At 49.0% G+C, this 22,506-nt stretch overlaps 1 protein-coding gene across 2 annotated transcripts in view; it reads left to right on the forward strand.

Moving 5' to 3' along the window:
* Pur-alpha (Purine-rich binding protein-alpha) overlaps positions 1–22,506 on the forward strand; it is a 242,983-nt gene that overhangs the window by 150,577 nt on the left and 69,900 nt on the right. For both annotated transcript variants that reach the window (XM_075673279.1, XM_075673280.1), the window contains one exon: positions 18,956–19,086. In XM_075673279.1, the coding sequence (XP_075529394.1) occupies positions 18,956–19,086 (131 nt within the window). The remainder of the gene's footprint in view (positions 1–18,955; positions 19,087–22,506) is intronic.

Consider the following 22,506-nt stretch of genomic DNA (forward strand, 5'->3'; position numbering starts at 1 on the left):
ACTGCGATACCAGTTTTTGGCGTTGAGTGGCGGACTTTAAATTTCTGGCTTCTATTTTTCTTATGCGTACAAATTTTCTGAAATGTTTCTAAGAAAAATTATTAATGTGCTATGTAATGACAGAAATTTGCTAATTTTAATAATAATCGCATGTGAACGTCGTTTCTTGTGATTTATTATAAATTTGTTTGTTATTCGAAAACTATTCGAAGTCTATTCGATATTCGATTCGGTTTCAAAAATCTATTCGCACAGCCCTACTCGACCACCGGACACACACACACACACACACACACACACACACACACACACACACACACACACACACACACACACATATATATATATATATATATATATATATATATATATATATATATATATATATATATATATATATATATATATATACGTACGTCTACCGCGTGATCTACTGACTTCACCCACTTGACACACACACTTTTTCCCACCTTGACACTCCCAACGCGAACGCATTAAAATAATTCAAGTTGGTCCAGGGGTTCATTCACAAAAGCGCTTCTTCGTTTTACATGTATTTGAACAGGCGGCGTGCGAGTATGAGCCCCGAGCTGAAGCTTCCCCTTAAATAAAATTCGCACTGATTGTGCAAGTGCGTTGAGTCTTCTTGGCTTCGTGCGTTTAGAAAAAAAGAGTGTGATTGCATGTGAGCACACAAGGCTTAATAAGTAACACCACACAGATGTGCGACGCCACGGTTTTAAGAACGGCCCAGCTGAGGTGCAAGTGTTGCCAGCCAGTTGCGACACCGGGCGTCAACGTTTCCTAGAGTGCCGCCGCAAACCTCCAGCCACGGCGTCACAAAATCGCCATTGTGACTGAATGCGTTCGGCGGGCCAACTATTGTAACCGAACCCACCAACGCGGACCTGATCTGCCGCGAGCGGGGGAGTTGCCGCGGGAACGTCGTCGGGGCCCCCTTCCCACGCGCCGACCAAGACGCAGGACAATGGCTTCCCGGGCGCGCTGCGAGGGTCCGCTCCGAGTTCTACGAAATTCGTGTGATGTCGGTTTCGGACCGTGAACCTGTGTGTGGGTGTGTGTGCGTGTAAGCCGTCCCGGGGAGAGGCGGCGTGTTTGCAATGACTGGACAAACGTTTCCGTCCCCTTGGAATCAAGGGGAGGACCGAGTGTTTATAAACCGCTGTTGTGCGGCTGCTCAACACACTCTCTCAAGCAGTCGTGTTAAACTGACGTACTTTCTCTCGCAGTCATGCTAGACTGATGAACTGCATGTAAATACTGTAAGTAAACCCATATTCCTCGTTCTCGATGAGAAGCAGTCCTTCCCTTAATTAACGTCCACAGCGTGGATAAGTTGGACGACGGCATGGGCCAGCTACCTTCGAATTCATGCCCGACTCCAATCTTTACAACGGATCACGAGCGATGGGATTGAGCCTCCAACCATAACAATGGTCTGTCATGTGTTGACGTAAGCTGTAAATTCCTCTTAAAGTGCGACAGTAGTTAGGAGCTGGTATCTGGGTTTTAACTCCTCTATTGGTTATTGTGTTCTCGTCGGCCCGTCTTCTCATCCTCGGCTTCAACATTGCCATAGGGCGATAAACAGATAACATTGGCGATTATTATCAAAGTAAGCGGATCGCCTTCTCAACCCGCTTGCTTTTCTCTGAAAGTCGCTGGCGCGGCGCTTCTTCCCGTTCCTCTGCCTGCGATCGTGGCGGCCTCCCGTCGACGCCGAGCGTCGAATTGTTTTTCCGACCATCTGTTCCATCTGTGCCGCATTCGTCGCGGCAACATGATTGGCCGCCACTTCGCCGACCCGCAAGGGTAGCCAACCTCTGGCGTGACGTCAGCGCCTCTCCGTCCAACTAGCAATGTCTGGATACACGAGGCTTCTCTCTCTCTCCCCCGGTGATCTGTTTTCTGTCCGCTCGCTGCGCCTCCATGCTCGCCCTCTCCTAGTCCTCCTCGCTATTCTGCGAGTGGAGGAGACCTGCCTCCAACCTCGGAACCTGGGCGAAAGTGGCAAAGAAAGCTATTTGCTAAAGCTGTCCGCAACCGCATCGCCTGCGCTGCCGACAAACCACGCCCTAGCGAATCCAATTATAGTATAGAAGGGAGCGCGTTTCTGTTCTGCTTAATCAGCGTGTAAATCACGAACAGACGAGGGCAAAGAAAGGTAGGCGTAGATCTAACGTGTATACAGCGAGCTTTTTTTCTACGCCAGTCTGCATTGTCAAGTATGAAGGTTAATCGCCGGCTAGCCCATGTCTCTCTTCTACTACGAGCTTAAGGCTCGTTAAATTTAGATACTTAATCTCAAATTACTCAGTAATATGAGTCGGGTAGTACGTCTCGCGAACAACGGGAAGCGGGCTAGAAAGCTTTCGCTTCTTTCGCTGGTCTATCGATCGCGCCCAATTTACTAAAATTAAGACAGCTGCTTACTCAGCAGAATTCTCAATAGTTATGGATCAGTATCATCTGTTTATAATTTATCCCTCCCCTTTCTTCTTCTCCTCACTGTCATAAATGTTATTAAAATTGGCCATTGGGGTGCACTGATGGCCCGATCTGGAGCATATACTAATGCAACCAAAAGAACGTGGTAATTGTTTAGTTTTTCCTTTGTATATGTGCAAAATAATCTAGGACACATTTGCATGGCCGAATCAGGAGTGGGATCAACCTCACAAACATCATTTACCGCATGGTAACGTTCGCGCTTGATACCTACAAATACTGTAGTACGTGCATCATAACACTCAAGAAAAAAAAAAAGAACACTTGTACGCTGGTATAGCAGGTATAGCTGTTATAGCAGAAATATTCCCGTGGATAACCGGTCATTTGAACGGAAAATATTACACGCAATAGTTTTTATGAAGTAATGGCTGTACATGTTGTGATAAAGAATATGTTATGCGGCAAGTCATTGCAATCTGCTGTTACATCAATAAATGGGAGTACTCGTAATTCTCTCTGCGTGCGAATATTGGTGTTTAACTGTGTGAATCATGATTCTGAGCATTTCTAGAAATCCTCTATAGGAAGCTATAGAATAACTAGAACGCTTTCAGATTAGAACGGCTGCAGAAATTGTCGTTTGAAACGGCGAGGAACGGCAATCCGGAATGTCGCGACGCGACAGCGCTGTCCCGACGGTGTGTGTTTGCCGCAGTAGCTGCGATTCGTTGACCGCGGCATTTGCAGCGCCTTCCCCTGTGCGTGACCCGGCAACCAAGAGCCATTTCTTGAATTGCGTCCAGCTCTACATTTACCTCTGTTTGCGAGGGGGAGGGGGCACACTTATCGAATGTACGCCTTAGCGCCGGAAAGTGTCGCCGCGGTGACGTCTTCCGCCGTGCGAAGTCGCGTCGGGCACTTTCGTCGGCTCGATGTTACGGCGAGACGTTTTCGAGAACCGATCGACCGGTATTATACGGACGGTGCGGCAAACAATAGAAATACGGGGAAGAGAGAGAGACGCGATCTCCTACCCGTCGCCTCGAGATTCGCCTCCGCAGCAGTGAGAGAGGGCCACGTTCCCCATTCGGCGAGGAGGGAGACGGGCGCGTCGTTCTTTGCGTCACCGAAACCGCTTCGGCCCGCTCATCTGGCGCGCGTTCGCCGCCGCTCACACGCGCAAAGCTTGCGCAATCGCGCAGCAACCCCGGCCGGTGGCCCGGGCCGCAGACCCAGGGCTCGACGGACCCACGGGCTACGAGAAAGGGGGAGGCGCGGGGGAAGGGCCGGCGGGAGGGCCGTTGTCCTCTAGAGCGTTGGCACCGCTCAGCCGCTGCCGCAGGATTGCAACAGCCCGCCCCTTTCACTCCTTCTCCCGCCCGTCGATGTCGTTTGAGCCATCGGCGCTACTGCTGCCGCCGCCGCTGCTTCTGCGACGGTGTGCTTCGTTCGTGCGTGCGCGCGCGATAGGAGGAGGGCGTTCAGAGAGGAGGAAACCGAGACGGCTGGCCAAGTCGCGCTCTCTCTCTCGCTCGCCGTCGTCGGCGTCGCAGTCGCCCGTGGAAACTGCCTCCGCGAAGGTCGTGACCCCAGACGGAGGACGCCCCTGGTCCCCCCTTTCCCGTCTTCTCGGGGGAGAGGTGGAGTGGAGCGGTGGGGATTTAGGGGTTGGTGGAGAGGAGGGGAGCAGCGGAGGCGCCTTTGCTCCCGCCGTTCCCCACTCCGTGCAAGGCCCCCGTCGCGACGGCGGCGCGCGAGACTGAAATATCGATCGGCCGCTTGGCTGGCTGTCGGGGCGCCCCGGGGCAGCCGGTGCAGGCCCGCCCGCTTTCTTCTTTGTTTTCTCTCCGAATGTTCGAACTGTGTTGCGCGCGGTTCGAGCCTGCGCTTCGGATTCCCAATTTTGACCCGGCTGCGGCGCGGCTCAGCAGCTGTGTATGCGTTTCTGCCGATGAGCGCAAGGCGGTCGCCGGTTCGATCCTCGGCCGCCGCTGGCCGCATTCCCACGCATGCGTAGGAGCTTGAAAAGAGCCCGTACACCGAGGAGACGTTTGAAACTTGTCATGTTTTCTTTTTTCCGTTGAGCGAATATCCGATCCCATCCAAACTTAAGCAGAAATACCGGGAAGTGTGAGAGCGCCCTCAATAACTTACTGGGACTCCTACGAGTCAGTTTCCGTTTACGACGTCAGGACGCAGTGGCCGGCTCCGCGCTTGAAGAAACGCGCGAAACTCTGCCGCAGATAGATAGCTCAGTGGCTTCGCGTTGCGCTGCTGAGCGCCAGGCCGTGGGTTCGACCACGGCGGCATCGCCGCATTCTGATGGGTGCGGAGTGCAAAAAGAAAAAAAAATGCTGGTCTACCGTACATTGCGGGCATGCTTAAGTAACTCCGGGTGGCCAGAGTTAATCGGGAGCTAGATCGCAAGGCCTTGTAGTAAGACTTTTTGTGGCCGTCCGAGAGCATTTCAGCCGAGATTTCCTGGTGTACGGGTTCCTGGAAAGACATTCCCATCAACTGCCTTGGAATGTTGCGACGCTTCCGACCGGAGAGAAGAGCGTACCCACCACCACATCCAAAATTAAGACAGGTAGAAGCCACCACCTTCCTCAGACTATACAAACGAATACTTCTAGTGTCCATGGAATTATCGTGCAGCGGACGCACCCGACACAGTTCTCGTACAAATGCCGATTCTGTGACGTAGACCTGACACCGTTCAGCACACAGTGTTGCTGTGCTCGCACCGCGATTAAAACACTCAAGATCAAGTTTCAGAATGTGTGGGAGCCGTCGAAGAAACGTGGGAGGCAATGTTAACGGCTCCGAGCTAGCCTGGCGGATCAGCCAAGTGTGTTAGACCGGGCATGGGCGGCGGCGCTATATAGCCAACGGCCTACACTCGAACTTAGCCGCCCACCTGTATAGGGCGAAGAACGAATTGACAGTCTATCTCTGTTTCGTACAATAAACGTTTATTCTTCCTCCTCTCAAAGAAACGCTTTCGGCGGTCCCGTTAATTTTTTTTTATAAGCGGCGTCCGCAACTCTTGCAATGCTGCGTCATGATGTCGCGATAATGCCGATTGCAGACAGGTCCGACATTTACTATACACCAGGTCTTGGTATCAAATGAAGAGATATACCGGTGTTTTTCAGCATTCGTATCTGTACACTCGCCAAACGTCGTCTCTAATAGGTGGGAGAGGCGTGTGGTGTAACTTCTACGAACCGAAAATGTGTGTCTTCTCGAAGGCGAGAAACTTGCGCCATATAGTCCGTATTCCCGTGCGCACTTAGAAACCGCGAGTGGCCTGAATGGCGATTCGGATCCGCAACTGCGGTCGTCCCTCGCAGCCGTTTCTCGCAAGGAGTGCTTCATTTGCCTCTATACTGTGTGTACGGTGTGTATACTCACTGAAACGCACGCCCGCGTCGGAAAGGACACCTACAGAGAAAGCTATACACAAGCCCGTGTCGTGTTCAGTGTTTGTGTATACCTTACTTCGTGTGTTTTTTTCTTTTAGCGCCAAAAACGTCTTTCAGTTTGTTTTGTTCGCCATATATACTATAGGAGCGCCACAGTCTCTCCTCCGTTTACTTCCTTTTGCTTGTGGGCATTTTAATTATTGGTTTTCGATCACACGGCCGGGCCTGAGGCTTCGCTGTCCAAAGGATGTCTTGAGTGCGTCTTTTTCCAGGCCTCTGAGAATTGGAAAAAAAAAGAAGAGTGCCCGATCAGCCAGGAGCCTGCATCCGATCGACCCAGTCAATTAGTCGAGGAATCTACATTGTTTTCGGAGGTTCTCTCCTTCGTTTCGTTCTTTTTACGAATGCTTTCTTTTTTGTATGCGCCGTTTTCGTGGACCGGCGCGGTCGCTGGTTCGTACAGAAAAAAAAAGGACTAAGAGGGGTATAGGGAGGTTAGTCCTTTTGGGGACTAACTGATTTGCCACAACCATTAGTCCTTTTGGGGACTAACTGACATGGGATGAACTGTTACTCCCCATGCGCTCACTCATTCGAGGATTAACAGTTGCCCTTTTCCGATGCTCCTCAAGGGAGTAACGGTAATCCTTTCCGATGCTCCGTCTCGCTCACAAGTCTTGCACTCTAACCATTTCACCACGGAGCTCGGTTGGCAGGAGCGCTTATTTAGACGAAGTTAAGCAGCGGAACGGAACTGCGGCAATATAAAAGAGACTTGGCATTTTGTGCATGCTAGGCAATGAGAGTATAACGTTGAGTGTACTTGCAACGATAAGCGACTGCGAAAAGAAATCAGCCCGAGTATTCTTAGGGTGATTTAAACTGAGGCATTACGCGATGTATACGTGTAGCGAGCTCAAACGGGGCACCCAAGACGACAGAGAAGGCCAATTTGTCTGTCGCTTAGCGTGTCCCGTTTGAGCTACACATCGCTTCAGTTCGCAACCTTCTTGGAACGGAAGGAACTTGGGTACTATTGACCAAGAAAATCCATCTGGCTATCAATGACTTGCGCGTTTAATGTGTATCGCTCACTTGTGGTGTGCGCACAAAGGACATGGCTCTTCGCATTGCAGATTTAAGTTTCACGCAATTTCCTCACGAAGAGGCAAGGTGCTGCTATGCATGTAGCTCAATAGACAGTGCACGAACTTCCAACTATTCACGATTTACAGACAATACCGTTTTCGCCGCATCACTCCGTGACACGGACGGGGACAGAGAAGTGCATGGGGAGCAAGTGTTGTCGTTCGTCCTCCCGTTGCTCTCTTTCCGACCAGGGACTAAACACTTGCTCTCCGAAATTTGCACACGGCACGCACATTGACGCAGTTAGTCCTTTGAGGGACGAAAGCGCCCTCTTCAGGACTAACGGCCCAGTTACTCCCGTTTTCCCCGGGATTTTTCCTTCGAGTGTGTACGTGGACGGGGCAGCGACACGGTTGCAAGCGTGTTGGAAAACGTTCTCGCGCGTCCGCAAGGCTCGGAGGAGAGGTCTTCCGTGGCCGATGCTTTCGTCTCCTTGTTACGTCGTGCCTCGTGGGATGGTGCCACTGCAGTCTCGGTGGACGGCTGCTGTCCGAGCCGATTGTCTGTTCTTGTCTGCGACATATTGGCCGAGAAGCAGGCGGTCTCCCGTATCCGACTGGACGCGTCCAGTCGGATGCTTCGTCGTCGTTTTGCAGGCACTCGCACGCTGGCGCGTTTCTGGGATACGCACGGGGCATTTTGCCACAAATACGTAATTGGCTAGTTGTCTGCAGAGTAGTTTCCTTTTCTGAAAAAAAAAAAGAAAGATAACCAGAGCGAGCTCGGGCGCTGGTGTCTACTGAAGCTGTAAGCATGATCGACATTTCAGAGATCATGACAGTGAGCGTTATTAGTACGTGGATTCGCCTAACTTGGTCCTTGTGACTTCAAACGGCTTTGTGACTGTATACAATTCGCCGTGATTGTGCACGTGCGCCGCCACATTTGTGCTAGCATTCGGGCGTTTAGGACATTGAGATCGTTTGCAGATTTCGAAAGGCTCGTGAACCATACCGAATAATAGTAAGCGCAGCTCCTGCGTACTCGTCTCCTCCTTCCTTCCTTTCCGTGTTTCTGTTTTAATTCCTTCACTTGCGTGGTATTCTTCTTTTGTTGATATTTTACAATGGTGGTTTACGAATACAGTACCAATGAATGCACCTTATATTTAATGTCGTTTCGGTCAGCCTAGCTCTTAGCGCGAAAATAACCAAGAAAGTTTCAAAGTAATCCTTAATCAGTGTAATCCATGGGTTCGTGTCTCTTTAAATCGTAGCCGCTTGGTATCAATCAGCCAACCAATCATTCAGTCAAACAAACCGGATGCACCCCCCCCCCCCCCTCCAGGATTGTCAAACGCGTGCGTGAGCGCTGTCCAGCGTATACAGCTTGGCACATCCCCCCCGTCTCTTTATCGCAATCTCTGTCCGAGATCGCACGTCCCCCCCTCGTGCAGTTCACGTCATTGCCCCGAGCGGACCCGAGCGCCGGCACAATCGATTCCGCCGCTCCTTCGAACGCGGCGACGAGCGATTTGCGCGGAAGCGCAGGGTTCGAGCCCCAGCTGGAGGCGCTCCGATTCCGCGGGGCGGGTGCATTCGGCTCGCGCTGTCCGTCACGCCGTTTCGCACGGGCTTGGGCGCGTGCGTAAAAAGCGCAGCAGCACGGATAATCGAATTTCTTCCCGACGGTTTCGGCGAAGTTTAGGCGGGCAGTCCGCGCGCAAGGTTTCGCGCCACGATTGGTTGGAAGACAATATGAAAATCGCAAGCAAGCCGCGCGTGCGCGTCACGTCGGCAGCAGTCGCGTCACTGGTGACGCCACAGAGCGTCACCCCGATTTTGGCCACCAGGCGTTTCCAGCAAAGCTATAAACTCCGCGACGCGTGTTACTGGACGGCAGTCTGGCGCAAGTATCATTCAGCAATCGCGAGGCCTTAAGGAGTTCGTGACACGACGCTTTGGAAATTGTACACTATTATTATTATTATTATTATTATTATTATTATTATTATTATTATTATTATTATTATTATTATTATTATTATTATTATTATTATTATTATTATTGCGTTAAACAAACGTTTAAATTCCACAGAAAATACCGCCGAGCATCCGGGCGGCATAAATAATTTCCTATAGATATCTGCTTCTGCGAACCATTTTCGGTTACGACACCCATGACGGCGTCGCATCATGACGTCATCACACATTGGCTGGCGCCGTCCGTGCGATCCTTGCGACTCCCACGCGCGACCGCGACCACAAGAGATGCGATCGGCACTCTCAAAGGAGAAGGGAAGAAAGGAGGAGGAGGGGGAATTCGGAATAGCAAGGCCGTTGTACTTGGCAATATTGTCGCACGATCTTGGCACATTTTGCTCCGTCATGACGCCACCGTAGTGCCGACGACGCCAGTGCGGCATTTTTTGACTGAACTACCAAATTGCAATATCTATGACTGTGTTTCCCAACCTCCGCATATCTTGCTAAGTGCCATCCTTTCGCACCCTGAAGGCGTGCGGTATAGATTAGAGTTGCTACACCTTTGAAGAAGTGTCGGTACTCCCCCATAATTAGAGCGGCAGGGCTTTTTTTTTTTTTAAACATATTTTGAGGGCGTATTTCTCGTAACTTTTGCTGTCCATACGCACATGACGTCTTTATGGCTAGGTGCAATTTTGCAATTACGATATGTCTTCCCATATTATCTAAAGTTAACTAGTAAACTTCCCTCAATTAGCTTATACATTGATAATTGGCGTATACATTCGCCTACGCTCTACTTTTCGCTCGTTTCTCTCTCTCTTTTGCTCCAAACACACGTGCGTGCGTGTGTCGGTGGTGGTGGTGGGGGGGGGGGGGTGCACCTATAAGACAGCACGGATACTGCAGCAAAAAAAGATACAAGTTAGCTTAGGCACATGATAACCTAGCTTGCTTACATGCGCTGTGAAATGTCAAATGTCTTGATATGGTGGAGGAAAATAAGGGAAAGCAACCTGCTCGATATTTAGTAACAGCAGTAAAATAAAAATAGACAGCGACGCGAAGGAAACTGCATAGTGGGAGCGCCTGAAAGGCGCTACCGCTATCCATTTCAGGCGCCGTTGTAGCACCAGCACTAGCTGTGAACTTCTGGCAATCGTGCCCCTTGCGAATTTTATTTTAATGGAACGCAAAGCTAAACTGGTATTAGGCAGCTTGGAGAAAACGTTTTGTGTATAAACTGCGGGGCCTGCCTTGAACATAATGATGCGTGTTAAAAGAAATTGAGTGAGCTTATACTTTTGCCCAATGAACCTGCCTTCGAACAGTCTTTTTCTTTTTTAAACATTCTAATAGTTTGCTAAGAAAAGAAAAAAAAATGTAGAAAGAATTTACCTAATTGACTATTGTTCGTGGGCCTGTTTAGAATCTTGAGGAGAAATATATATTTTCATTATCGCCATTCTTTGTCCGGGAGTTATTTTTTTCGAGGGTATTATGTTCGCTTTATTCTTCGCAGCCATAATTTTCCTTCTAGCAAACGCAGACGATATTTGCGATCCCTATATAGTGTTTCAAAAACTTTTTACAACGCATGCTCTAATCTATTAGCCAGTGAAATTTCTTTCGTTTTAAAAGCGATGAGCCTTAATCGGCTGGGTCTGTTTAAGGTTTTGTTAGGAAGGCTTTTGTCGAGGCTCGATAAAGGCTGGGGGGGGGGGATGTTAAGATGCGATGAGCTCCATTAAGAAAGAGTCGAATTTTCACCTGAAACTGAAAAAAAAAGTACTCATAATTAATCTCTGCCAACGTATTCTTTTCTCATCTTAATAAACTGTTCTTTTCGTTCTTCTCTTTTATGCAGCTAGAGTAATGTATCTCCTCCTTTGTTTGCCTTTTTTATCCCTTCTCTGTATTTCGCTTGCCTACTTGGCGCATTATAGCTGGCATGGTTGCTGGGCTAAGGAATGAGAGGAAGCAAAATGCTGTAATTTACTTACGTAGAAAGTACTGGGCACAACCTTGGGCCCTCCATTTGTTTCTCTGCCAGAATTTTTACTTTTTTATTATTTGCAGCAAATTTGAACTTTTGATCCAGGGACGGTGATAGGGTGCGCAACCCCGTAGTCCCATGGGTAGTGGGGGGGGGGGGGGGGTCTGCTTTTGGATATATGTATTTGTGGATATTTGGGTTATTTGCGGGGGCCCTTGTGGACCGCGGCAACGCCCTCTCCGATTGCCTCGAAATGCGAAAAATGGCGCAGCTTGACGCGTCTGGAATTTAATTCCTGGACGTCGTGAGGCTTGCTCTTCCTTCTCTGTCTTTTCATTGCCGGTCTCAGCGACGGATATATCTCGTTCCTAGTATTTTTGCCGCTGTCGATTTCAAGCGCGTTATCGCTTCTTCGGCTGCGCCTCTCACGCGGTCGCAAAAGCTTACGGGACACGGGATTTGCGGAAAACCTGAGTTTCCGCGAAGCTGTATATGCAGCCACATATATATCACGGAATATTTCAATCCGTTGCAGATTTTGCGACCTACGCATTGCCCTGTTGAACTAGAAGCAGCAGAGTGGAAGTAGCGCATGGACATTTTTCTAGCAACCCGTATCCCGCAAACTTTCGCGGCCGACTGTACGGGCAGTATTTTCGTGGCCAGAACTCTCACGCCTCCCACTGCACCTCGCGAATGCTCCTAGCCAGTGCTGCCAGATTGCCACGGGTTCTTTGTCTACGTTACGGGCGGAAATTTCCCTTTGTTTCCCTCGTTCAACTGGTAAAATTATCAGCCTCTTCTCTCCCCCCCCCCCCTTTATTGCCTATTCAACAACATCAGCAGTAATAAGCACCGCCACCATCATGATGGACCACGCTTGAATAGTGTGTGTCAAATTGCGAATATCTACCTTTTCTTACACACGAACAAATTTATTCACGATATGTTTTTGAACTGAAAAAAAAAATTTTCTTTGATGTTCTGTTTAAACGAGTCATTTTCAGAGCATCTATTGTCATAATCAATTCAAAGATCACCTAAAACGAAATTAATGCACATTCGGCTAAGCAAGCACACAACCGACACGATTGAGTCCCACGTACGTGCATGTGTGGGTGGCAGTCAGAAATAGTTTGAAACCCGCGTACAGTGCCTTGTTGAAACGTTTCTTTTCTAAACCTCAGGCATAAAGCGTTGTTGTACCTCAGACACAAAGCGTTGTTGTCAGCTTTTCACGCATTCAAAGCGCAATGTTAATAATGCAGCAAGCAACCCGTAACAAAGCAGCTATACTTCCTGCTCCACATTTAGCACGTTTCAAGGATCATACTTACTGCGAAAATTAAAGATAACACTCAATGTTCGGTTCTCCACACATGGGCATGCATCACCTTGCCAGACACACGCTGGCTGCAGAAAAAAAAAGAAAAAAGAGTATGAAGTTCCGCTAGTGGTCACTTTTCATTGGAGGAAGTAACTCCTTTAACGAACAATTCTCCAACCAACTTTGCTGGAACTTCACCCTTCCGGCATCTAGTTTTACGTGCGCTGCAAGCTCACAGCAAGGCCGCTTACATGAATCCGAGGGAAGAGAGAGAGAGGGATATAAAGAAGGCAAGTATGTTAACCACTCAAGAGTCCGGTTGGCTACCCTACGCTGGGAAAGTGAGAACGGGAAGAGAGAGAAAGGAACCCGTGGGAATGTCCGTCTTTGCAACAGTCCTTCTAGCGAGCTACCACAAGTGTAACCTAAGCTCGCCGTGCACAGGATGCTCGTATTTCGAAACTATAGCAAAATAGTGCCTTCGTGAGGATTTAGGTCTGTCGGATTGACTTCAGTTCGCTACTCACTAACGAGTTATTAATGCCACGGTTGGTGCTCGGCACCTCAAAAAGAGGCAAAACAAATTTTCGACCTAACTAAAATATTTGCCACGTCTTACATTGCCAAAAAAGAAATCCCCCTTTTCCCTCGCTCCCCTAATATTTCCCACAATATAGAAAATTATCCGTGATCTAGCAACACTGGCCCTAGACATCTCTCTCGTTTACGCCGGGACATAGTTCACGTGGGCTGGCGGTGCGTGCATCCAGACAACGCGCCACGCCCTGACCAGGGGGCGTATTTACAACTGCTAGTAGGTACAGCGGGGCGTGGCACTTGCGGAGACGATAGACGTGTGCGTACATGCGCGAGTAAGAGCGGGTTCGAGAGAAGAAATGTGGGGACTTTTGCTCTTTCAATATACGACTCTGTCTAGGCACTACGGAGGAGTCTCTTAGCGCGTGTCGTATGCGCTTGTCCCTACAAGCGTGCTGGCAGAAGTCGCGGTAGTGCTGAACTTAGGGTCGAAAGTTGGCGGCTGCACGTAATTATATTTATTGAATTGTGTTTTTTACTAATTGAATCAACGTGTCATTATTTCGCATTATTGGCGGCGCCTCCTGGACACCAAAGTGGCAACGGGGACATCAAAGCTAGAACCCGGACTGGTCCGTGGGTTGGGGCTCGCCGAGGCCTGCGCGTGACAGGGGAATATAAGATCGGCTGTCCGCTATCGCGGACAGCCAATTTTTTATGCGAACACGCCCTGGCACGCTTCGGCCTCTGCGGCCCCAACCCACGGGCCGCCCTGCTTCCAGCTTTGATTCCCCCGCTACCGCTTGGGTGCCCCGGAGATCCGACGCCGCCTGCTTTAATATAACCTCAGGTGCCCTCCTGAGGCCTCCGTTTGCTGGGGACATGTGCCCTCCTGGAGCAGTGCTTGTGAAAAAATTCAATCTGTCGTCGCGATGAAAATAGCGACCCGCGACTTATACAACACCAGTCAGAACCTTGCCCCTTCAGATACAGCGATCACCAAGTCCGTGCCCACTGCCTCACCGCGCGGGCAGCCAGCGGCGGAGCGTAAACAAACTCGACAGCACTCCGCAATGCCGGCATGTCCATGGGACAAACGCATACTACACACGCTAACCTCCTCCGTAGTGCCTAGGCAGAAGAGGAAAGGCCCTCAGATTTTCTCTCTCGCTCCCGCTCTTACTCGCGCCTGCGCAGAAACGTCGAGCGCCGCGAGAAGCGCCACGCCCCGCTGTACCTACCAGCAGTTGTAAAAATGCACCCCAGAGCTTTGCACGACGGAAGACGGCGCGCTTGCTCCCCGCTTTCCTCCCTTGCGCGCGCGTGGTTGAGCCGCGATCTCCGGCTCACCCTCGCACATACAGCAGACGACGCGCGGCGACGATCTTATCGCCCTTGGGCTTTATACTGAACCTCACGTCGACGCCTGAAATGCGCCTGGAGTGTCCATCCAATTGCTAGCCCAATAATGTGTCGTCACCAGCGTCGCGAATTCCAGCTGCGCCTTGACCACGCGTCGACGTATGTTACGGCCCTCGCGGCAGCGCCAAAAGCGCGTAGCTGTACGGCAAGCGACGCTCGAGCCCGCGCCAGGCGTCCAGTGTCCGTGTTGCAGCCGTCACGCGCTTGCACCCCCACCCCCCTCCGTGCCTCTCGCCTCGCTGCATCTCTTGACCTTTCCTGCGGTTTCCCGCGCGCGCTCCGACGATTGGAGCGCTATATTTACGCTCCGGTGATGTTCGAGCTGCCGTCCGATGCGCATTTGGCGCCCACACTTCGCGCGTCCTCTTTCCAGCCCTGCCCGCTGCTTCTCTTTCCCTTTTTTTTTCTCGCTCGGCGCGATTTGTTTATTAACGTCTGCGCGTTGTCGCGCGTCGAGAATTGTCTATCGCTGCGGGCTTGAAAATGGCCGGCTCGCCTGGCATCGACCCTGTTGACGCAGTGGTCGCGTGACGCTCGATCCCGACGCTCGTGACGACAGCGTACCGCGGCACGGCCAGTAGCCTTGCGGGGAGCGCGCGCCGGCGTACGTTGCCGCAAGGCTTGCGATCACGTGATTTAGTTTCGGCAGGAACCCTCGGTAAAGTTTGTCGAGCAGTGTTTGTGAAGGGATGTCTATTGAGCTGCGTCTTCAGCAGGCAAACTTCGCTCGCCCGTCCCTCTCACAGTACATTCCTCCTCTCACAGCTGCCTCACCCCCATTGTTCCTTTACATGGGATGGGCCCAGTTTTTCATTACACCCTCTCTGGGATTGGCCCACAGTTTACTGTCACATTGTCGCGGTTTAGTTGGCGAAGAGTGGACTAAGCAGACAAGCCATAACCCGAACAGAAGGGCAAAGAAAGCATTGCTTTCATAAAGGATCGTGATCTGTTTAGTGCAACAACTAGACGAAGACGAAAAAAAAAAGAGACAGTCACAAGGACTGTTTATCAACTGAAGCTTTAAGGCAAACACATGACCAATAAATACAATGGAGATAGCGCCAAAGCGGGGAAAATTAAATAAAACCAACACCTTGTAAAACAGCATCACATACATCATGTGTGATTAAACCTAATTAAAAAAGTTAAATTCATTCCGTGCTGTAGTGATGGAGGGCTGACTTATGCATTTGTGTGCATGCTTATTTATGGATGTGAAAAGCTTCAGCTATCTTATGCATACACTGCTCTCTCTGCCTCATAACGATTGCGTTACTAAACGAAAAGCGGTGCGCAACCACAAATCCAACAGTGGGTAGTTAGAGGAGAGCTGGGTGTGCCCTCGAATCCCCCCAATAATTTCAGAATTTTTTTTATATAGCCATGAACATTTCTATCTCATTCTGATTACAAAAATACTGTAGCGACCACCGATGCTGCAACATGGGGACGCGCCAAGGTTGACGCTCTCATCTGGCGGCTTGGTGCCAACTGCGAAAGAGGAGGAAAATAAAGATGGACAGTGCATGTTTGATACGCATGCAAACAGCTCTGTTCTAGAAGACTGCTGCACTGGTCCTCTTGTCCTGGCGCTTCTCTGGGGCCTCTCTGTTCCCTACAGTGGTGATTCCTGCCTAAAAGATGACCGACTACAGCAACCTACCATCCTCAGGCAATCTTCAGCCTAATGCTACCATGCACCCACAGGACATCGCAGTTCTGCAGCTGTGCCTGCCCATGTTCTGGCGCAAGAACCTGCAGGTTTGGTTTGCCCAGGTTGAAGCCATCTTCAATCTGCACCACATCACTTTGCAACCTGTCTTCTGAGGTGGCTTAGGAGGTGGCGCACATCATGGCTACACCTTTGGGTACCCCATACTAGCAATAAGCAGAGTATTTTAGACTATACCGCGGTGCCTCCAGCACGGGCTTGCCTCCTATTAGCTTGGAGATTGCTGCCCCTGCCAGCTGCTCAACAGCATGCGGCTGCTCCTAGGGACAGGCAACATCGACTCGAACGGTGCGCTGTTGAGGGAGATCTTCCGGCAGTGCTTGCTACAGTCCACCCACCTTGTCTTGGCCGCTGCAGCGGACTTGACCCAGATTGCTGATCGAATCCATGACATGACTTCTCCTTCGGTCGCCGTCCTCTCATCAACACCAGAGTCCTCGGTCATGTCTCGCTTAGAGTCCCGGATTGACCAGCTCGCCATTTACATTGATGCTCTACAGATGTTCTCTTATAATCAGTGCAACTCCTCCTCACGTCACAGCCGCCATTGGTCTTCCCAGAGTGGCCTCGCTTGCGCAGTCCTTGAAGCTCGCCTATTTTCTGGTATCATCGCACGTTCCAGCACCGTGCCCGCCCGTGCGGGTCCCCATGCAACTGGTCAGGAAACGCGCTGCTAGATTGCTGACGGTGGGATGTGACCTCTCCTTCCAACCCAGCCGCGATTTCTTAGTCATGGATTGCATTTGCAGCCTGTGCTTCCTCGCAGACATGGGTGCCGAAGTCAGTGTACTGCTGTCCTCAAAGGATGATCACACTTCCTGAACCTACGCTCCATGCAGTGCACTCTGTCCTCCATCACCACGAATGGTCTGCAGTCCCTAATGCTTGACCTTGCCCTGCGGCACACATTGCGGCTGGTCTTCATCGTAACTGACGTCAGTCAGCCCATCCTCGGCTCCAGCTTGACCCATTTCGACCTCGCCATCAGCATACGCCACCATCATGTTTGACAGCAAGACGGGCCTCTCCATTCCTGGTATTTTGTCGTCTGTCACTCTCATTGGCATCCAGATGATGATATGACTGTGCTCTTACACTAGAATCCTCATAGACTTTCCTGAGGTCATGAGGCCCTGCAATTTAAATCAGCCCACCAATTGCAATGTAACCCATCACATTGTTATGTATGGTCTGGCCGTTACAGCTCATCTGCGCCGCCTCTTCGGTGAGCGTCTGGCCATTGCTAAACGGGGAATTCAGTCACATATTCCAGCTAGGTATTATTCTTCCTTCATCCAGCACTTGAGCCTCCCCACTCCTTCTGGTGCCCAAGAAAGAACCTGGTGACTGGTGTTCATGTGACGACTACCGGGTGCTCGGGGCTTACACGGTCCACGATTACACGATCCCCTTCCCCACGTCTAAGATTTCACAGGCCACTTGGAAGGATACAAGATCACTAGCAAAGTGGAACTAGTCAGGGGAATCACGGAATCCCCGTTGAGATTGCCGATATCCTGAAGACGACCGTTACTTCACCCTCGATACTGGCTATGAAAGACGAGGAAAATAAAGATGGGCAGCACCGCATGGTCGATGCACAAGCACGGCATGGGCAGTTATGTTCTAGAAGCCTGCTACACTGGTCCTATTGTTCTGGCACTCTGCTGTGACCCCGCGGTTCCTGTCAATATATTACTTAACTTTGGATACTTGATTACATGTTTTTTCTGGACCAATACTGTCTTCTAGTGCTGGCAATAGAACCAAACGCCAGTTACCAACAGTAACTCATCTTTGGTGATGGAAGCAGCGCAACATTGGGCTGAACACGGGTGACACATCACTGTTGACATTGGTACAACCTCCCATGACGAGTACTGATTGGGGTTTAAAGAGTGAACAAAAAGTGGCGTTCTTTGAAGCATACATTGATACTCCACCTGGTCTGACGAATATAGACTTTACCACAAGAAATTGGGACTTTGTACACAATGCCGCTACCATAGGGTGTAAACCTGGAATCTGGCTTGATCGAACGGCCAGCGTTCTGACCTGCAGTGCCACCCTAGTTGTTGACTTTATTTATATTATTTTATTTATTTTATTAATACTGTAAGCCTTGACAGGCTCTTACAGTATAATCACTTTGTTCAGTTGTTGCACTGAACAGATCATGAACACATTCCACCTTGCCCAGTTCCCGCTGCTTGTTTTCATAAAGGAATTATGCACTTGAAGGCATATATTTGCATGCAGTGTGGAAACATTATGGTGGGAGCTGGCTGTAGAGCGGGCAGGGTAGTGTGCGCACGCCCTTATTCTTGCCCTTGTCTACCCCTTCTGTTGCACTGCGCCCACTACTGCAGGTGGCCATGTAATACCATTTGTTGTGGCATAGCATAATTCTGTAGAGAACAGAGTCGGTAACCGGATTATTTTTAGAGGCAGCAATCTGTCGTTATGGACTGGTTCCTTATACAGGAGGTCACAAGTAACTTGTGCCGAAATTAAAAAAGTGTGTTTGTGCCACATAGTTCGACAGAACGAAGGTAATTTTCTGTGCCGTTGCTTGGAGCAAGTAGGACAATCTCTTTCTATTTTGCCTAATTACATAATTGTTATTACTTAATTATCACATATTGTATTCAGGACAAAAGTGCCAATAAAAATATTGTAGACTATCTCGGCAAATTCCTGATCCAGCTTTCTGTTGCTCAATACACGCTACATAAGTTTTTCTTCCAGGGCTTAAAGAAGCCCGCAAAAGCCTGCAAAAAGGGGGGCACAACTAGTCGCATAGCACTTATCTGTGTGTTTTTTTTTCTTTTTTTTCTTTTCTATGCTCAAGTGTTTTCCTTCTGCTGCTTGGGTCCTCTTTCGGGCCTGCAGCATCATATGAACAATAAACGATGCATGGTAGTGCATCTCACAAATGTGGCTCCCTTGCTGTTGTTTGCGCAGGAGGACAGCTCATGTCGCAAGGCGAGCAGGAACTGGCCACCAAGATGCTCCAGATCCAGTCTAAGAGGTTCTACCTCGACGTCAAACAGAACCGCCGGGGTCGCTTCATCAAGGTGGCCGAGGTGCAGCAGGTATGCATACTTAGGGCATGTGGATTGTATCCAGCAGTGTTTGACCAATTGATTCATTACCAAGCCTGTCATCACCATCAGCCTGGCTACGCCTACTGCAGGGCAAAGGCCTTTCCCATACTTCTCCAACTGCCCCGTTCATGTGCTCATTGTGGCCATCTCGTCCCTGCAAACTTCTTAATATCATCCGCCCACCTAACTTTCTGCCGCCCCCTGCTACGCTTCCCTTCCCTTGGAATCCAGTCTGTAACCCTTAATGACCATCGGTTATCTTCCCTCCTCATTACTTGCCCTGACCATGTCCATTTCTTTTTCTTGATTTCACCTAAGATGTCATTAACTCGCGTTTGTTCCCTGCCCCAATCTGCTCTTTTCTTATCCCTTAACGTTACACTCATCATTCTTCTTTCCATGGCTTGTTGCGTTGTCCTCAATTTAAATAGAACCCTTTTCGTAAGCCTCCCGGTTTTTGCCCCGTACGTGAGTACTGGTAGGACACAGCTGTTATACACTTTTCTATTGAGTTATAATGCCAACCTACTGTTCGTGATCTGAGAATGCCTGCCAAACCCACCCCAGCCCATTCTTATTCTTCTGATTATTTCAGTCTCATGATGCGGATTCGCGGTCACTACCTGTCCTAAGTAGCTGTATTCCCTTACCACTTCCAGTGCCTCACTACCTATTGTAAACAGCTGTTCTCTTCCGAGACTGTTAAACATTACTTTAATTTTCTGCAGATAAATTTTTAGACCCATCCTTCTACTTTCCCTGTTCATGCCAATGAGCATGCATTGCAATTGGTCCCCTGAGTTACTAAGCAAGGCAATATCATCAGCGAATCGAAAGTTGCTAAGGTAGTTTCCATTAACTCTTATCCCCAATTCTTCCCAATCCAGGTCTCTGAGAAAATCCTGTGAACATGCTGTGAATAGCATTGGAGAGATTGTATCTCCCTGCCTCGTGTCCTTCTTTATTGGGATTTTGTTGCTTTCTTTATGGAGGACTACGGTGGCTGCAGAGCCGCTATAGACATCTTTCAGTATTTTTACATACGCCTCATCTGCGCCCTGATTCCGTAATGCCTCCATGACTGCTGAGGTTTTGACTGAATCAAATGCTTTCTCGTAATCAATGAAAGCTATATATTAGGATTGGTTATATTCCACACATTTCTCTATCACCTGATTGATAGTGTGAATATGGTCTATTGTTGAGTAGCCTTTACGGAATCCTGCCTGGTCCTTTGGTTGACAGAAGTCTAAGGTGTTCCTGATTCTATTTGCGATTACCTTAGTAAATACTTTGTAGGCGATGGACTGTAAGCTGATCGATCTATAATTTTTCAAGTCTTTGGCGTCCCCTTTCTTATGGATTAGGATTATGTTAGCGTTCTTCCAAGATTCCGGTAAGTTTGAGGTCATGAGGCATTGCGTATACAGGGTGGCCAGGTTTTCTAGAACAATCTGCCCACCATCCTTCAACAAATCTGCTGTCACCTGATCCTCCCCAGCTGCCTTCCCCCTTTGCATAGCTCCCAAGGCTTTCTTTACTTCTTCCGGTGTTACTTGTGGGATTTCAAATTCCTCTAGATTATTCCCTCTTCCATTATCGTCGTAGATGCCACTGATACTGTATAAATCTTTATAGAACTCCTCAGCCACTCGAACCATATTATCCATATTAGTAATGATATTGCCGGTTTTGTCTCTTAACGCATACATCTGATTCTTGCCTATTCCTAGTTTCTTCTCCAATGCTTTTAGGCTTCCTCCATTCCTGAGAGCATGTTCAATTCTATCCATATTCTACTTCCTTATGTCAGCTGCTTTACGCTTGTTCATTAGCTTGGAAAGTTAGGCCAGTTCTGTTCTAGCTGTAGGGTTCGAAGCTTTCTTACATTGGCGTTTCTTGATTAGATCTTTCGTCTCCTGTGAGAGCTTACTGGTATCCTGTCGAACGGGGTTACCACCGACTTCTATTGCACACTCCTTAACGATGGCCATAAAATTGCTGTTCAGCATTAAGGTCCTCCTCCTGAGTTAGAGCCGAATACATGTTCTGTAGCTTGATCCGGAATTCCTCCATTTTCCCTCTCACCGCTAACTCATTCATCGGCTTCATAGTTACCAGTTTCTTCCGTTCCCTCCTCAAGTCTAGGCTAATTTGAGTTCTTACCATCCTCTCGTCACTGCAGCGCACCTTGCCGAGCACGTCCAAATCTTCTATGATGCCAGGGTTAGCGCAGAGTATAAAGTCTATCTCATTTCAAGTCTAGGCATTCGGGCTCTTCCACGTCCGCTTTAGTTTATTCCGCTTGTGGAAGAAGGTATTCATTATCTGCATATTATTATTTTCTGCAAACTCTACTAATAACTCTACCCTGCTATTCCTATAACCTATGCCATATTCCCCCACTGACTTGTCTCCAGCTTGCTTCTTGCCTTCCCTGGCATCGAAGTTGCCCATCAGTACAGTGTATTTTGTTTTGACTTTAGCCATCGCCGATTCCACGTCTTCATAGAAGTTTTCGACTTGCTGGTCATCACGACTGAATGTAGGCCGGTAGACCTGTATGACCTTCAATTTGTACCTCTTAAGTTTCACAACAAGACCTGCCACCCTCTCGTTAATGCTATAGAATTCCTCTATGTTACCAGCTATGTCCTTATTAATCAGGAATCCGACTCCTAGTTCTCGTCTCTCCGCTAAGCCCCAGTGGCACAGGATGTGCCCACTTTTTAGCACTGTATATGCTTCATTTGTCCTCCCAACCTCACTGATACCTATTATATGCCATTTGTTGCCCTCAAATTCCTCCAATAGCACTGTTAGACTAGCGTCACTAGATAACGTTCTAGCGTTAAACGTTGCCAGGTTCAGATTGTAATGGCGGCCTGTTCGGACCCAGGTATTCTTAGCACCCTCTGCTGCGTCACAGGTCTGACTGCCACTGTGGTCAATTGCTTTGCAGCTGCCTGTACCCAGCTTTAAATGTGCACTCATAGTGAGTAAATATTGCAAACCTGCTTTGTGGAAATCAGCAATGCAGAGAGAGTTTCATAAAAAGAAGAATTGTCACCCACACGAGAGTAACACAAAGGTACAAAGGAAACATATCCTCTAAGTTTACCGGGTCAGACTCATCCTTGAAATCAAACAGCACGGAACACATTAATGGTTTTTAGAGCAGGCCATCTATTGTCCTTCATTCATTTTGTTTCAACTACGTTAACTCACCAGCTCGCCTAACTTGCCATTTTGATCAAGCTATACTCTGTTCTTATTGCTGTTAGGAGAAAACAGTTCTGCATTTTGTGTGCATCTGCCCACATTATCTTGCCGGAGAGGCAGGTCGTGTGTGCTACTTTAAGGCCCAACCACAAGGAACAAGTTTCAACAAAATTTTGTTGTCAGCAC

This window comes from Dermacentor variabilis, chromosome 10 (assembly GCF_050947875.1).
Source record: "Dermacentor variabilis isolate Ectoservices chromosome 10, ASM5094787v1, whole genome shotgun sequence".
Classification (NCBI taxonomy): Eukaryota; Metazoa; Arthropoda; class Arachnida; order Ixodida; family Ixodidae; genus Dermacentor; species Dermacentor variabilis.